Source organism: Bradysia coprophila, assembly GCF_014529535.1.
Source record: "Bradysia coprophila strain Holo2 chromosome X unlocalized genomic scaffold, BU_Bcop_v1 contig_20, whole genome shotgun sequence".
NCBI lineage: Eukaryota > Metazoa > Arthropoda > Insecta > Diptera > Sciaridae > Bradysia > Bradysia coprophila.
In genome coordinates, this window is record NW_023503307.1 from 551,746 (window position 1) to 570,417 (window position 18,672).

Here is an 18,672-nt window from a genome sequence, read left to right on the forward strand (position 1 = left end):
TTTTGTAATTTGGCAATTTCAGAGATTTTGTGTATCATTTCAGTATCGTAGTCGACAGACTCCAAATGTTACAATGAATTACGGAACGTTGAACACAGAACGAACATTACGTTGCATTGACGAATGTAACGCTTTCTCATCACCAAATTACAAAAGAAAAAATTCTTGTTCGATGCACGTAGCGAAATGGAGTTTTCTTTGTTTATCCACTTCGTTACTTGTATCGACAAATGGAGATATTTTCATATTACACTTGATATTGCAGCCAAACTGCTGGTTCTTTCTTCGGCTTTGTGAAGTATGTTATGCTAATAGTTTGATAGTTTTACAGTCTTTTCGATTTTAATAGTGTAGTAGTGTAGTAGGAATATGAAGGAAAGAAAAGAAATATGAGAAATAGGATTGATTTGAATAAATTTCTTTTTTGTGTTTCGCTTTTAGCTTTTTTTTCTTGGGAGACTTTTTTTTGGCAATTTTATTTTTTTGAGTTTTTTTCTTTTCCTTTTTTTTGCTTCTTGAAAAATAAAACACAGTTTCTTAAGCTGTGGAAAGAAGTTTGTATTATTTTTCTCTTTTTTTATTTTTTTTTTGTTTTTATTTTTTTTTCTGCTTTTCTGGCCACAATTTTTCTGCATACTCTCCCAAAATACTTTTTTTGTCTTTTTTTTGTGTATCTGGCTCTTTTTTTATGTCATCGTTATAAACAGTAATCCAGCTGTAGGAGGAAACTACACAATAGTCAATAAATGAAAAAAAAAAATTATAAAAAATTTTCTTTTGTAAAAAAAAAATTGTATAAAGGTCAGTGCAAATGATTATTTATCATGTAAATAAAAACTTGTTTACCATTGCAACGGGTATCAAATATTAAGTAAATGATACCGGAGCAATATATACGCTTCAATTGTCTTAGAGTTTAAATAGATTTCTTTTTTAAAAACAACAATTTGTTGTTACTGTCACAAAAAGTCAAAACAAACATTCAATTCATGAAGAAATTAAACGTTCGTTTCTATTTTGTTTTAAATTGAAAAGTAAAAGAAAATCAATCATTTTCAGAACTTGAAATCACTTCATTCACGGAAACGATGCATTTTTACTTGAGCTATTTATCACGTCCGACATAATTGAATCGGCGATACATTCTTTCGAAGTACTGTTCATATCAACGTTTTTTTTAGCTGCTTTACCAACTGGTCCACTCATACAATCGAACTGCTTTGCTTACGCATTGTTAGACGGTTTTATCACGCGTATACGTGACTATGAAATCCGTTAAGGCAATGTGTTTTATGAGTGGATCAGCTGGTAAAACAGCTGAAGTAAAACAAATTTGATTGACATTAACTGTAGAATACATGAACCTCGGCTGAATAATAACGTCATATTTCATAATAAAACGACGTCACATTCTAGCGATTTGAGAATAGGGCTCCAGACTCCATAAATTTTAGCAATAATTAAGCGTAGCACATCGGCTTCAATTAAGTGTAAACACTTCAATGCTCGACTGCTGGAGAAGTAAATAAAATTTCAAATTCCGAAATTGACAAAGAAAATATTAGTTTTAGTATACAAAAAGCTACTCATGCCACACTGATGAGCTGTTCAATTCATCGATAAAAAAAATAAAAATTAAAAAATAAAGAAAATAAATTAGAGAATAAAGATTCCGATAAAAAATTATTATTTACAACAAAATTGAACAACTCCGGCGGCATGTTATCTGTATATGAGTGACGAATATATTAAGCGTCAGTGTCAAAATGTTTCTTCTGTTAATATTATCTGGCCTGTCGGACATTTGATTCACCCACCATTTAATCGGTTGATTAATGAACATTTGTTTTCTCAAGTTTCCTTTTTGCATGCAAATAGCCATTGGTGTCATTGAGAAATGATCGAAAGATGTCAGGAAATTTTTGTCCCGCTGTCAAAGCTCAATTCAATCATAAAATTCAGAAAGATGAAGCTATTAGACATAAATATTCTGGAGAGAAAGCGTCCAAGGGTGTCGCGAACGGGTTGTATTTTTATTTTCTTTAAGTATTTAAGGCACATTTTGGATCAAAAAGTTTACGCAACCCATGGCGTATATCACAACAAGGAACCTACTCTGAACGGCTAATCTTTATGTACATCTTCACGTCAGTGAACCAAATAAATCTGTCCAAAGTGTTTGACGGAATCGGGTTGTAAGATGCAAACAAACGGTTTATGAACCACATACAGGTATAATGTTTGGAAAACTAATCGCCAGAATTTGTGTGATTCTCAGTGAATTTTTAGCCAATTTAGTGGTGTTAAGTTATAATTGGTAACTCTGATGGTATACGTCCCAACATCCAGACAGAAATATTATCAAAAGAAAAAGTTGTGAAACTGACTCTGTTTAAGAAACAAAAGATATTTTGAGTTGATTTTCAGAAATATGTAATTCATAAACACCGGCGACAGTTTGATTGACCCCATCGACCGATTGAAAAGAAATCACGTCCCGTTCTTTCACGTATATTCAAACGAAACAAAAGAAAGAAATTTTGAAATTCGTTTCCGCCTCGATTAATCTCTAGTGTTTTTTTTTATATATAAATTTCCCGGTCTATGTTTTAAGGATAAAATAAAATTATGAAACTAGGTGACGCGGTCGAATTTGAAGAACCTAATATAGATCACATGAAAAATGTGTGATATTTAACTCTCTATGTACACGATCATTGTGCAACAATTTGCAACAAAATTAATTAAGTTAGTCTTGTATTCCGTTTTGCCTTTTTATATATATACCTCTCACATCGAACGTCCCGTCCGCGTTTATTCTAATTTAAAAAAATAATAATCCCGGCAACCGTTCCTTTCGATCCTAATGAACAAAGATTTTTTGAACATTGTTCACTTTACAATTACAAATCGGACACCGTTTCTGCTTATTCCAGATCTTTACCGCGCAGCGATAGCAACAGCATAAATGTAAAAACCGACTATGCACAAACACGCCGTCTTTCGGTTGCGACAAACAAATCATACACGGCCCATACGCATCCAGACCAAAAATCTGTTTCAGAATCGGCGGCTGCGATTGCGGTTCATCGGTATCGGAATACGCTCGACGTTTACTGTTCACACGTGCCGGCACACTTTCCACATTTTTGTACAATAAATTCGGTCCGGAACACGACGACATACTTCGGATACCAGACGACGTTGTCGATGACGAGCTCGTTGACGCTTGCGATAAACTTGAACTTTGACTTGTAATCGCTGAACTTGCGGTCGATTCAAACGATTTTGACTCTTGCATTGTATTTACATCGAACGGACCGCGATTTTTCGACCCAACGATTTCTTCATATTCCGAACAAAATGTCTCTTGACTATCGAAACTCTTTACCGCCACTAGATCCGATGATAGTTCCTGACTCGAAAAACACGAGCTAAATCCCGAATCTTTCTGCACGATAGCCGACGGTGCATTCGTTAAATTTAATTGAGTCGATTTCAGTTGTGACGTCGTTTCCACGTCGACAACATTCTTGAACAACTTATTTTTGATAATAAAATTTGATGAACCTTGACCTTCTTTTACCCGATCATCAAATTCGTTGTCGTCGGCTGTTGAGCTTTTCCCTGTTTCACCCGCACTGTTCGTTTTGCTGGTCGTACGTGTACGAGAGTAGCGCTTCTTCTTTATGGATGACCGCTGAACACCGTCCGAACTGAACTCCTTTTCATCGGATGACGATGTGACCGGTCGCCGGCTTGCTGGTAAACGTTTTTTGAGTTTTGAACGACTTCTCCGTTGTCTGGGACGAGGTGGAAATTGAGTTTTTCGTATCTAAAATGATAAATGAAATACTGTAATTGCGGGTGTAGATTGGACTATAGAGTAATTGGTTCTAAATTCACATTAACAAAACACGGCGGAGTTTAACATTGAAGGACTACTTTTTTTGAGTATTCAATCCAACTGATTTGACCTATTAAACTAGATGGGTGATGTGTGGCAAGTAAATAGCTCAAATAGAAATCACGTTGAACCACTAGGAGCTTGCTTTCGAACCTCGGTGTGTTTGGGACTAAACCTACCTGGCGAACCTAGAGATCCAATTTGTATTGTGAATGGGACTAATTATTCGTATAAACATAATTAAAACTCAAGACTACTGGCGGAGCCGTAGCCAACGAGAGATGTCGTATAGGAGTGATACATAATACTAGTGGTTCGTCTATAGAGACTTGATGGAAGTTTCTAATAAAGTTATTTTCGGTTTGAAAAGGTTGTAACTGTGAGAACACACAAGCAGGCCCCTAATGTCTGTAGTATACCTTGCAGTGTCTCACGTAAAATCTACATATTTTTAGGTTCGGAGTTCGAATCCATAGAGTTATTCAAAGGAAACCACAAAAATATGTGGGAAACCAGACATGTTGAAATAATAACAGCGCCACCTTGACATCTCTCGAGTGTAACTCTATGTGCGAATCATTTAGATAGGATGTCTTTCCACGAAACGTTTTACTGATTCTGATTGAATCGAATTGATAAGCCCGAAACGTTATCCAGTAAATACATTCTTTTGACTTAACATGAATGAACGATCGTATTAAACACACAAACATTGCCCGTCATTCATTTCTATAGAATTTCAATGATGTCTTTCCTACTACACATCAGTAATATACCAAGTTAAGTCGACCGATAAACGAAAGCATGTTTGAGCGTGTCTTTCGGCTGCATTGCTAAACCAACAACTCGTTGTAAACACTTTATCGCTGGTTTGAGGTCAATAAAATTCGGATTGACAATTGTGATGCGATCTTTCTTCTTCTGTATACATCACAGGGGTGTAACTTAGAACAATTTTTATTGTCGCTGCTTAGAACATTTTTGATTTTTGTACCGCCCTGTTGAATGTCGTTCAAAAACATCGAATCGTTTTTTAATTTTCTGAATGTTATAGTTTTCGGCAACAACGATTTTCTGTTATAGTAACTTTTAATTGTCTTCGGCAATTGCCTAACATCGATGGTATTTTACGACAATTTTTATGGTAAAGTGGTACACCCGTGGTATACATCCACACACAACACTCATTGTGTTAACGACATTTGAATGGTACCTATTATAAATGCGTACTTTCCCGTATTGTGTTTTGCCTGTTTCACTTTTGTGTGAAACATACGAAAAACCGTGTTCTAACATGATTGATGCATATAAAAATGCTGACGGTTTAACCTACACCGATAATCACAACGTAACATTGTCGTTACCATTTTTGTTTGCAATTTGCAACAAGTGGCATTTAAACAGCGATAAATGTATGACACACAAAGCCATACAAAATGTTCAAGTTAATTTCAGTAACAACAAAGCCATACCAATTGTATAAATGTAACAATGAAAGTAAATTTAAATGAATGGAATGCTCACCTGATAACATTTCTCGCAATATCGATACATTGGATTATTTTGGCGATTTTTGCACTTGACACAAGTCCAATAGTCCGCCCGTCCTAATTCCACATCCGTTGGTCCATCGGACTCTTCAGTATCCGCTAAAAAGCACAAGTCATTCATGTCCGAACTACTTGTATCAAAAATTGCACGCGCAACGGCAACCACATAATCCTTTTGAGTAAATTTTATTTAATTTGGGATCCCAATTTTATTGCACAAGGATTAAATTTACGTCTGTTCCACTAGATGAATCATTTGAATAAAACACTTCGCTGGCTGTTATGCTAGCCACATCATATTCCAACACTTCCATTGTATCAGTGCCATCCGTACCATATGAGTCGGTATCGCTGGTGTCACGGCATTCGTCTGCGGGCGAAGGGGGAAGGAAAGAAACAAAAAAAAATTGTTTAATTTTGTTGAATCAAATCGTATTTTATCAAAGGAAGGATATTGTCTGCACAGTTCATAACCATCTTGTAGGTATAGTAGAGGTGTTTATGGCGAAATGAACTGGATGAATGACAACAGATCACACGGCTAAATTTATATGGCTATGTAAACCCGTACGATTTTCTGTAAACTGTGCGTGCAAGCTACTCAATTTGTTGACACTGTTTTAAGTTAATGAGGAATGTCAGCACGAACTAAGAAAGGTTTTAAATGGTCTCTCTCTAAGTTCTGGAACGTGTATACGAAATAAATGATTGAAGTCATACTCGGATTTACTGAAACTTTTCAAAAAGTATTCCTAATTGATGGATCGTCATTTTATTTCTTTATCCCAACAGGGCAGAGTTTGCGAAGTCCTGTTAGTATTATCTACGTACTTGAGACTCCTGCCTTGAACAAAATTTAATGATTTGGTATTGAGACAAAAACAACCGAATGGTTGAGAATAACTTGAGCTATAAGATGTACCCAAGGTTTCTATGTTGAAACACAATTGACCCCATCACATAAGAAAACTATCAAATTACAAAAATTGATTTGAACAAATTGTTATTTCATAATTCATTCGGTTCACCGACCCTCCTCACTTTTAACTAATCTATGACAGTAGAGTGCATTTTTTAGTGGAACATAAAAGTCAAACAAAAACCACGACGATGTGACATTATATGGTTTGAATTTTGTTATTGGCCTGATTGGGTTACAATGTACACAATTGAATATGTTGATGTTAAGTCTGCAAAAATTAAGCGGGAAATAGCTATACGATTTCGTTTTACTCTTCATGATCGGTGCTCACAAACAATATAGATCGAAAATTAACAGACTAGTAAATAATCGTTCAGTATTCGTAAATCGAGCATTGTGAGAAATACAAATTCGATTGCTTCACACACCACAGAGATAACTTATCAGAATATACCAGATGCGATTTGTCAATGACTTTCTTAATTTCAACACAAACAAACCTATACTTCACCATTTGAGAGGATTTACAATGAGAAACGTAACACTGACATGATTATACTAACAACATTAATATACAATATGATGCAGCATGTTATTGCTGCGGTCATGTTCAATCATATCCTCATTTCGGGTGATACGAACACAATTTTATTTAATTGCTGGCTCTTTAAACCTATTTGGTAAAAAGTGTTTTAAGGTTAAACAAAAAAAAATGATTGGAAAACTTCTCTACCTACACCTTAATTCAATATCGAAAAATAGTTTCGAAAATGACGAAAAAGGTGCGTTTTGTTTGTTTCAATGCACTTTATACCGAAAATTTAAAAGGCTAAATTCTATGGTACTATATTTGTACTCCATATATGCTAATAATAATTGTCAGGCTCAAAAAAACATTTTCTACCTGCTCTAGAGCGCCATATATACCTAAAATATTGTTTTCAGGTAAAAAATTTTTGGGGTTATCTTTTTTTTAACAGTTACGAGGAATTTTTGTATTTTTTAAGAAAAGAAAAAAAAACAACCAAAACAATAAGAAAAAATGCAGACTTCTACGGAGTCGATAATGATATTCCTCGACATGAACAGACAGTACAATATAAGATTTTTTTGATGGAAAATTTGTGAGAAACTGTCGGAAATTGAATAGAATTTTTGTTTTGCATGTTTTGCAAAACCAGAGTTATGCAGCTATGTGGAGCTCTTCAAACAAGCAAAACACGGCACAACCAATTCTTGATTATTTTACGAACTATACAGCTCACAATTAATGAAAAGCGCAATCTACCACATTTGTAAATTGTACTGAATTTAGAAGAGTTTTATCGCTTTCGACTTAGATACAAGCCGGTTAGTGAGTGATTGTGCCGACGTGAAAAAAGATTTTTGTTTTTTGTAAAATAACATTTAGATGGGTAGATGAACCAATGAACCGAAAATAGTACATTACTATACCAGTGAAGTAATTTGATATCTCGTATCCAGATGAGTAAAAGTATCCGAAGGCTTCAGCCCGAGATATCAAATTATTTCACGTGTAAAGTATGGCGTTTTACTTTACGAGCGAGGGAAAGGGCCTTCACTAGTGAGGGAAAGGGCCTTCACTAGTGAGGGAAAGACCACATTACCTCACTAGTAAAGTAAATACTTTTAAAACCCCTTCAATATAAGAATATTGTGAAGGTTCTGAAAGATCAAGTACGACACGTCCATATTGGTCAAAATATTCAATGACGCCTCTGTCAAAATTTAAAAGAGAACCCTTTTTGTGTATGTAATGTAGAATATGAAAAATCTCCTTCGTGAATTTCCTAACCTGTTCTTTCAGAACCTTGGTGAATGAATACCCTTGTTCCAAAGATGTAAACTTTAGGAGGCTATACGGGATTATGATACATAGGTCAGTGCTTTCAATGAAAAAAAAAATATTCCAAAATTCATCACGTTAAACGTATTTGGTGAATTATTTTGTATGGAAAAGGTTCCTGCGTATTTAAAAAAAATGGCGATCCGCATGACCTCCCCTAGTTCCCTTGACTAAAAGTCAGGGTCTTACACCAGAAAATACCGAAAAATGTGGGTAACAAAAAGGTTCACTGTGATTGAAAATGTATGAAATGCTATGAAAAACGTTAAATGTGAGTAACAGTTTTTCGTTGAGGGCACGATAACTTGAGTAATTCTCAACCAATTTGGATAATTCTTTTTTTTAAATGTGTTGAATTAATATCCCGAGGCTAAGTTCGAAGATGGGCTATGTAGGACTAAGGATCTGGAAGCTATCCGAGAAAAACGGGATTTTATACTGTTGATCATAGCCTCAATTAAAAAAGATTACTTTGATGAAATTTGATTTTGTTTGGAAGTGTGGGTACATCATATAAGTTTGTTTTCGACGTGCATGAAACTAGTAGGAAGAATAATTTCATCATTCGATGCCCATCTTCTAACGTGTAAACATCTCTTGCTAACAACTTGATAGTAGACTAACAAATTTAATAGTTGACTAACAACTTGATAGTTGACTATCAAATTTGATAGTTGACTATCAAATTTGGTAGTTGACTAACAACTTGATAGTTGACCAACAACTTGATAGTTGACTATCAAATTTGATAGTTGACCAGCACAATGGGCCCCCGTGCGTGTTCTACCACGGTAGAACGGCTACTTAAAAAAAAAATCAAATTTGATAGTTGACTAATTTGTCATTTATCAAGTAGGTAGTTTTTTACTCCCTTTACAACCACATGTTACGCCAGCAAAATGCCTGTTATCAAATTAGCACACTTTGATTAAAAAGTGTAAGAAATTTTAATAAAAAAGTTAAATTTTTGCAGGCAATATTAGATGAATTATCTCAAATAATTTTTGAAGATTTTTTTTAAATACATGGAATTAAATGAATCGTAGAGAATATTGTAAAAATTTTACGAGTGTGAAGTTTGCGGCCAGAGCAAAGTGAGGGCCGTAATTCACACGAGTCGTGACATTTTATTCACGATTGAAGGTTTTGTGAATGGGAAATCGAGTAATTATTTTTTCTCGGTCTACCAATAAATTTCTCCTTTTACAAATATTTTTAATCCCTTTACCACTATAGAGTGGTACCAATTTACCGAAAATATTGATAAACTGAGTTATTTTTAACGATGAACCAAAAACTAATTAAGTTCATTTATTACCATGGCACCATGTGAAGGTACCATATTAAGTACCGGGGAACTTCCTTTTTTTACGCAAAAGTGTAAGAGAAGAAAGTCCTCGTTCCACATTCACAAAACAAACTTCGCATCTACTCTGATGTAACAAAAAGGCAATCAAACAGAATAATAGACAGCTCATACGAGTGGGAATTTTACGGCCAGAGCGAAGCGAGGGTCGTAATCTACACGAGTCATATTTTATTTATGATTTGAGGTTGATTGAAAATCTTGAAAATTGAAAATTTTAAAGAAAATTGAGAGCTCAAATAGTGGTCAAAAATAATTCCACCTTACCCTCGATGGTTTCCAAGAAAAAATTTTTTGTCAAATTTTACTGTCATTAATATAGTAAATATATTATGTATTAAATGTGACAAGTTTTCATGAATACGTTAAAAATACATTTAGAAAAGTGTCAGTCAAGGGACCTGACCCGCCCAAAAGGTGTGACCTAGTTTCATTGTATCGTTGTATGTCGTCAATTTTGCTATGAGGTTCTTTGTATAGACTTAATTTAATTTATTTTGAAGCTAACTGATAACATAATGACAGATTAGTATTGAAAAGAGAGAAGGAAATAAATGATTCGGACCAGTTATTTTAACTTGTCCTAAGGGATGAATATATAAGAAAATAGTGTTCCCGGAGAACGATTTCTGACCAGTTAATTTTTAACTAATCTGTGGCTAACACGTCAAAACGAGATAAATTACACAAAACTTTAAATTGGGATTTTCTATTCATCTTTTGAGTTTGAAAAGCTGATCTGACCCACATATTAGTTAAATTTAGGCAATGACATGTATTTCACGACAAGTTATAAGTATCTGATCGTCGGTATTCTCGCTCTGAATTATAGTTAATTGTTCGATTAGTACAAATGATAAAGTACCTAGATTGCAAAACTTAACCACAACACTCATAATGTAAAGCAAGGAAAAAAATCTTTTAAATAAAAAACTTATTTTTTAAAAAATTCTGAAAAAATTATTTTGTAGAAAAAATCTGGTTTCCTTAACTTAAATTCATGTTTAAATAATATTTAAAAAAATGACGACCCATCAAAGCGATCTTATGAAAGAAAAATACATGACCCTCGCTGTCCTAAAAATAAAAACAGATAAAGCTAATAAAAGGCATAGACAAGAAACAATTCTTCCAACCCAACTAGAAAACTAAAACTAACAATTTACTCAGACTCGAAATCCTTCGCGAAGTAATAAAAATTAACTTCCGAATTAAATTCGACCGTAAAAGGAGGGGAGTTAACATACTTACACTGTTTGTGCATGGAAAAAAGTAGTCAAAATACGTTTCTTTTCATTTCATTTTATTTTTATGCGCGCGAATTACAATTTATTTAAAATGTTACCAAACATTGTGGTGATTATGTCTTACCTTAACCTTCGTCTTCTGTTAAGTATCATTTTGTCCGTCATCAGATTTTCCAAGTGGTCCAAGCATGGAAAACCTTTTTATTTTTTTAAAAAAATTAGTTCAATTTTTTAAATTAGGGTTTTTTCCCTTCCTTAAACTAACAGACCCCGCGTCATTGAGCTGATCAATTTATCGTTTAAGGTGATATGAAACAGATTTTTGTTTGGCGAATGATCTTTCATTGAAAATAGAAATTCTGGACGTAAGTAATTGAATTATTATTAAAGCGAGTATTAAAGCCAATTAGTTCTTCTGCACGGGATTTTTTGTGATTCTCGTTAGTGCAGCTATGTAACAAACGAAGAAAGTGCAATTAGCAACATAAATTAATATACAGCCGCGAGAAGTTTAGAAATAATTATTGAATTCAATGCGATCCTGAGTTTCTTCGTTATTTTAATTAGATCTGGCGGTATACAGACAAAGCAAATTCCCATTTTCGACTCAAAACTATTCAGAAGATATTCAACAATCGTTGCACTATCAACAAACTTTTAAATTGATCAATGCGTTTTGAGAGTTGATGATTGAGGTTCCTTTCATATCGGAATTGTGGTCTTTTAAATATTGATAAAACGTCGAATAGAAAATTAAAGAGAAAATTTTGTCGATCTTTCAATTTATGTCCGCTTGAAGAGCTGAGTCGCCATAATCTCATAGCGTCATAGATAATATATCTTACGAAATTCATCTCCAACGTTGGCATGTATAGGTTTTACTGTACTTGGCTGAGGGTGTAGATAATACTACAAAACTAGTCGATGCGGCATTTTTCTTAAAGATTATGGTTATTGCGCCATAAAGTCAACCGAATATTTACAAAAAGCAGCCAAATGACCCAAAACGTTTCACTTTTTGTGGTTTCATGTAAGTGAAGCTTACAAATGTTAAAAGAACTAAAAAAATATTTTTCTCTTAAATAAAAACTTGGTATCCATGGATTAGTTCAATACTTATCGGAAAACATTATTTGAGTAAGCCAACGTCAACCAAATGTAATATCTGCTAGGAAAAGACTGGTGACATCGAACAGAAAAATTATGAGCGCAATGATTACAATTGAGTCAAGTTATTGAAATGAAACGTTTATGATTCCATTGAGTCATGCAAAATGCATGACAACCCGCTGTAAATCATAAAAATTTCTCAAGTCTAAATCAGCCGAAAAACGTTTCATTGATCGAAATTGATTCAGCATAGAGTGTATTTGTTGTCACTGATTCGTTTGCTCGCCCATCTTTGGAAAATATAAAAATATTTTTCATTTAAATTAGCAAAGCTGTCGACAAACTTTCTTAAAAAATCTCGATTTGGGTAGATATCGAAACGTAAGTTGCAGTCAAAACAAACACACTCGCAACCTTCGTTTTGTTTCTATAATCTAACCACATGTAGAAAGAGGAAGTTAGAATTTCGATTATCGTTTAGTGGCGATTTCATTCGCATCACTTCAATTGCATAATTATCAACCAGCCTATTCCTAAGAGATTAATTTCAATGAACGTCCTGTTTTAAATTGAGAAAAACGATTAGAAATATGATGTGATGTCAATTCACTAAATTTAGCACGATTACACATACACAACACCAAACACTTAAAAAACACGATTAGACATTTGAATACAGCACAAGAACACATTATGAATAGTATAATGATTTCACACTCGACACTGTTTATTAGCACAAAATATAAGCCTTCGTTTAGCGGGCTAACACACAAATTGCAACCATCCCAATCTGAACGTTCAAGCATTTCCGTCTCCATTTTGGCGTTGAAGATTCCAACGATTGCCACGTCCATTTTTGAGCAATCCATTTAACTAAAAGATGGATTTTCTTTCCATGTTTCACACGATTGGTCTACACTATGGTTGATCACGATCGTTGTTGGTGTAGGCCCCACACTAAATTTAATTTTATGCATCTCGTCAGATGGCAATACGGACACTAATCGTTTCCTGTCCTGGAACTGCTGTAGAAAGGTTGCATACAATTTCGTCCAAATCGAAGCGACTGAATTGTCATACCGTTTTTTATTACTGAGACATTTTCACCGCCTTCAAATTATATAATTTTCGACATGGGAAAAACATATAAAAGGAAACGATGAAAACTGGTAACGGTGCAACATTGTAACGCTTCAAATTTGATCCAAATATGTACGTACAGGGGGACGAGTTGATTAAGTGATTATTTTTTTGGATTAGTTTTAGAAAAGTGGTTAGCTGGTTAAGAATTGAAGATTAGAGAATTAGAAGCATACAAATTATGCCAATTAACGGTTATTATTTGATGCAAAGAGATACCTTGAATCCACTTCCGTCCAATTTGTGGATATCAACGTTTTTACTCCACGGCAAGTGGGGGGTTAGATAAAAGCAAGTTCAGAATTCCGTGAAAATGTGTGAATGTGAATTGAAACGACATATGAAGCCACGAATCGACCGACACTCTACCGACACTTGGGATATTCGCACACGTTTGACCATTTCACATCGATTGGTTTTTGCGGAACGATGACTGGAACTGTTGAAAAATTGATCATGGTTCACTGAACAGTTTACGTCCTTGAGGCTACTCCTTCTGAGATGATGTCATCAGTTTCTTGGTGTTGTCAATTAAGACTCAGAACTCAGCAAAACATTCGTTGCTTCTTTGCTCTGTATGCCTCTTTGGGTTGGCTTTCCAATTACTTTTTCATCATCTGACCCATTTCGAACCATTTCTTCGATTGATTTGGTTTTCGGAGCCTGGGCTATACCAATGTTTGTTTTGTTTCAATTGACCATTCCATTCAAAATTGTGTTCCAATGGTTCTTCCATGGAAGAGATGCTATTTTATGATTAATATCAATTAGTAGGGAATCTGGTCCGATAGGTACTTTCTTTTCATTCTTGACCTTTTTCATTCGTTTTCATTTTATCACCCATCTACGATGCTAAAGGAAACTAATTTTCTCCGTACAAAAAAATATTTTTCATCACCAACCCGCCAAAAAAATGTTTTGATGCTTTAAGTCATAGAAGTCTCTGGTTTCCCACAATCTGATATTTAGGAAATTTAATACCAAAATCATTCTTGTCGTAAACACTTTCAATTTATCCCATGAAACGCCGAACAAAATCACTTTTTATTTCCCCAAAAAATCTATCGGTGACGACCGCTCACTTTAAAATGATCAACGATTGACCTAAAATCTTAGCCCGTTTCAATTAATTTATAACGCAAAATCACTTCTATCCGTTTTCCGTCGATTCCGTCGCATTTTTATTGAATATATATTTCCCGGTTATTAAATATAAACAATCACTCACTGATTTAACAATAAAAGAAAAATGTATTCTAATGTTTTATATTCCAAAATAGGAACAAGCCAATTGCATATTCACAACCTAAAGAAAACATTAGGTATACATTGGGAAGCGAAAAAATAGAAACCTATTTCATGCTCACAATATACACACAAACATCAGACATTCCATTAAATTTTGTTCACCCACAAAGCGGAGGAAATCATCAGTTCGACCCAACTAATTCGTTTTAATTCAACAAACCGTTATTCAAATATGTCCATCGCGATGAGTTTTTCAATATATTCCAATTGATTTGATTACTGTGATTGTACCTAAATTTCTTTAAATGCGGGCGAGGCGATGAATGGAAGCAATCTCAAATTATCCAGTAAATATATCGAGTGTCGAGTAGAAATCTTATGGTTTTAAACATCGACCTATCCCACCAGATATTGCGTTACCGGTGCGGGACTTTTTCCTTATAGACTACTGGAGGCTACATCATCCATTTTGATTTTTTTTAAACTAAAGGTAATTTCCATCCTAGAATCATGAGGAAAGGAATGTTGAAGATAGGAACAAGGAGTAAATCAAGATGAATGAAAATATTGAATGAAATTGTCGGGTCTATCTCTCTCTATCTGTCTCTATTCCTTAGCGAAACGAAATTTGAGGCTAAGAAATAAATCGACTTAATGGGAGCGTTTCGAACTTTTTCGCAGTTCATGGTTCTCTCTTAAGCAGAAAATTCACGAGGAGGAAAAAACTAGACATGTTTCCACACGTTTCATTTTCATTCGATTGATTGAAATGATGGAAAACCATCAACAAACCATCAACCTGTCGGGGAAATTAACGTTTAACATTAAAAGAGTTTCTGAGCAAATAAAAGGAAATGACATTATGTGGGACCCGATTTTGTCCAGTTGTTTCTCCTCCATAAATTCCCGGAATTTGAAATGTTTTCTTGAACGGTGATTGATTGATCCAACTACATTAAACAACTTTATAAAAGAAACATAAGCAAAACTGACTTCGAAAAAGGTTTATCAATAATTGAGCCGGGCTGTATATTGATTAGTTTATCAAGTTTGTACGAATTCAACGTGTCAGTTTTTCTTTGAGAAATGTGATAACTCAGAGCATTGAGAAATAAATTTGTCAAAATACACGTCCCACAGTAGCATCTCTTATAAAATCTATGAAAAATATCTTTCAGTAAAAATCGACGAAAGATAAACATTAAAACCACGCATCGACAACGACTGCATGAAACAAGAAATGTTAAAAATAAATTTCCAAATTTGAATAAGTAAGTAAATGACTCGTTGCATGACTGAACGTGTCGTATTCGCATTTAACAAAAAAAAAAAATAAACACCTCAGCAGCCAATTTGAACGTTTTCGGTGGATTGTTGATGACACAGCAAACAAATTAATTAAATTTTTTGCGTAATTGAGACGGAGATTATAACTCATCGATCAAAGCGTTTAGTGAATATAATTTATTTCTCTTTTAATGGATCCATTCAATGTTTAAACGCAATCAATAATTCGTTGATGGAAATGTACTCGCAATGAGCGCGAAAAGGGACTTTGACAATATAATTCATTTCATTGGGTGAACTGTCAAAATTTCCTTCTTTTTGCATTTTTTTAAGGAGTTTTTTGACTGAAAACAAAAGAAGTTCAGATTTTTTTACATTATCAGACTTTTATTGGCATAGCAATAAATTTTGCGAATATGCGACGTAGTCGATAATAAATCTATAAAAAATCCGCCCATTAAATGCTCTAATATCAATTTTAGAAAACCACGTGAAACGTAAACAACTAATGGAAAATAATGAAAAAAAAAAATGTGCGAGAGAATACAAACAAAAGTTAAGTACAAATTATTCATTATTGACAGATACGGAGAGAGAGCGACAGAGAAAGAGTATCTAAAACATGTTTGAACATGCACAACCGACTCGAGTTATTTCCATTCATTATTATGACGTTAATCAGGGACTATTTTTATCAAGATTATTTTCGAAAAATTTCCTCAACAAAAATATTTCCGAGATTTCATTGATCTTGACAGTTTGAAGTAATTCACCGCATCTACTCAGGACGCATGGAGAATTTCCAGGAATACGAATTTTCAAAAGTAGTCCCTGACTCTAATTAATACTAACAAAAATATTTCGCTTTAAATGCGCAATATTTGCGTTACCTATTTATTCACAATCCACATGCCTATATGCATTATACGGTCTCTTGCACGTCTACATATTTGGAATGGGGAAATCAAATTTCAAGTTCAATTGGTTTTTCATCGGGATAAGTTTATCAAATCAGGAGGGAAATTAGCAAAAAAATTGATAAGAAGAGACCCAAGCCAAGCTCCATGTTTCCACTGCTAAAATTCTGCATTTTATGTACACATAAAGAAACCACGACTATGTTTACATAATAAAACAGGAATTTTTATGCATATTCTCGTCATGAATCGTCGTATTTTATATGTATGTATAACAATGCCCACAATTGATATAAATAATGTTCTCCTTCTGAATGAATTATATATATTCCATCTCAATCAACAGAAAAATAAAACTTCACTGGGCATGTTTCCCTACCCTAATAAATAAAATGGAGACCGCATATTTCTCAGTCGAACATCGACTTGCTTACCTGTTTCACGTGCATGGAAACTGTCATATGTTGAGTCCTCCGAATCGTAATTCCTAGCTGGACTTTCATTAGCTAAAGTAACAAATATTGGTCCGTTTATGCATTTTGCCATTTTATGCGGCGCAACATCGGCAAATTCGTCCACACTATTGCGTCTCTTTGATTTTGTCCATAGTAAATCTGTGAATTCACAGAAGGAGAAAACAAAATGAATCTGTAGAATGAATGGAAATTCACACAACATAGCTATACTGGTCGCACAATAAAAAAATGGCCGACTCAATTTTTTATGTAAATCACTTGGTTACACTTCGGAATGAAAATGTTCTCCATTTTTTCCTTACAATTAAAATTCAATTTTTTGGCAAATAATTACCTTTTGGCTGTGATTCTGTAATATTCATATTCAATTAGCACTTAAAATTTAATCGATTAACCGATTTGCACTTGGAACAGAAATTGAAAAAAATTTAATTTTTTGAGTTATATACTTTAACTTCACCTTCACCACGTTAAAGTTTAGTTTGGAAAATGGTATCTTCGATGTCGTCGACAGAAACGACAAAACTGACATTTGTTCTTTGCATGTATATGGATGTATATGTACTCCGTATGGATGTTGCCTATTTTCATATAATGTGATTTGTTACACAGCCGCACACAGCCGTATACAAGATTTTCGGCTGGGATGTTGCCGACATTTGGGTATGATTTTCATTGGTAATAAACGAAATGGGATGTAACACACACACACAGAGACGAGACTGAAAGTGTCAAATAGCAGAATCCAACTTCAAATGTCATTTTTTGGAATGAGTTTAATGCTTATACTGCATTTCGATCTATTTTAAGTCAATAATTACTCACGAGCAATATTTAATGTTTTTCTAAGTTTTGTAAAATTAAAAACATTACCATCATAATAAATTCATTTCATGTTGCTCATTTATTTACAAAAGTAAAGTTAACACCGATTTAGGGCGATTTTATTGCAAACCCATTTCGCTTGGGATTCGTAAATAAGGGAGGGAACAATTCAAAACATATTAGGTTTTTCAAAAACACATAATTTGTGTTGTAACTTATTTATCACACTTAAGGTTTTTAATACAAAAATAATAAAACTGAACGAAAATCATATGTAGAATTTGTTCCGTCAAAAATTTGCATAAAATCTTAGAACACAATTTAACATTTAAAAACTTAAAAGCTGTCGTATGAAAATATTCACTTAAGGTTTTTATACGTTGTACTTGTTACAAATTTCTGCATTTAAGGTTTTGTGTTTTCCATTTTTTATACCTATTTTTAAAATGAAAAATATGTTTTTAAGATTGTTATGTGATGTAGGGCAGATTAGTTAACTATGCGGCTCAGTGGAGTAAAAATTGAGATCTAATTTTAGTTGGTTTTCAGGTATACCCATATATGTATGACTGTACTTTAGGACAAGGGTGTGATCAAATTCAGCAAAAATATTTAATTGGAATGCTTGTTTTTATTTTTTTTGAGATAATGTAGTTTGCAACGCACTTCAATCGGGCGAGACAAAGATGTAGGAGGAGCTCGAGGAATAACTGTACTTTCTATAATTCTAAAAAAAATCGATCAGAAATCTTAATCCTAAGACATGGGTCGAGGTCTAACTATGTCTGTACCTGACTTACAAATATCGAG

The 18,672-nt window shown here is 33.9% G+C and overlaps 1 protein-coding gene across 2 annotated transcripts; it reads right to left on the reverse strand.

Moving 5' to 3' along the window:
* LOC119068731 (E3 ubiquitin-protein ligase Mdm2-like) lies at positions 1 to 17,600 on the reverse strand. Of its 2 annotated transcripts, XM_037172428.1 has the most exons (5): positions 17,372 to 17,600; positions 16,996 to 17,175; positions 5,691 to 5,827; positions 5,432 to 5,629; positions 1 to 3,835 (listed from the first exon to the last, which is right to left on the reverse strand). In XM_037172428.1, the coding sequence occupies exons 1-5, from the start codon at positions 17,397 to 17,399 to the stop codon at positions 2,864 to 2,866; spliced, it is 1,515 nt and encodes a 504-aa protein (XP_037028323.1). In that variant the 5' UTR covers positions 17,400 to 17,600; the 3' UTR covers positions 1 to 2,863. The 2 variants fall into 2 exon arrangements, with proteins under 2 accessions (XP_037028323.1, XP_037028324.1); XM_037172429.1 differs by lacking the exons at positions 16,996 to 17,175; positions 17,372 to 17,600 and adding an exon at positions 10,984 to 12,083.
* Between the last annotated feature and the right edge of the window lie 1,072 nt (positions 17,601 to 18,672).

Excerpts from the sequence above, each read along its gene's own strand:
- LOC119068731 (XM_037172428.1), bottom strand. The coding sequence starts at position 17,399 with ATGAATATTACAGAATCACAGCCAAAAG. Across the intron at positions 17,176-17,371 it reads TACAGAATCACAGCCAAAAG|ATTTACTATGGACAAAATCA; the intron begins GTAATTATTTGC and ends GTGAATTCACAG. Across the intron at positions 5,630-5,690 it reads ATTCATCTAGTGGAACAGAC|GATTATGTGGTTGCCGTTGC; the intron begins GTAAATTTAATC and ends TTTACTCAAAAG.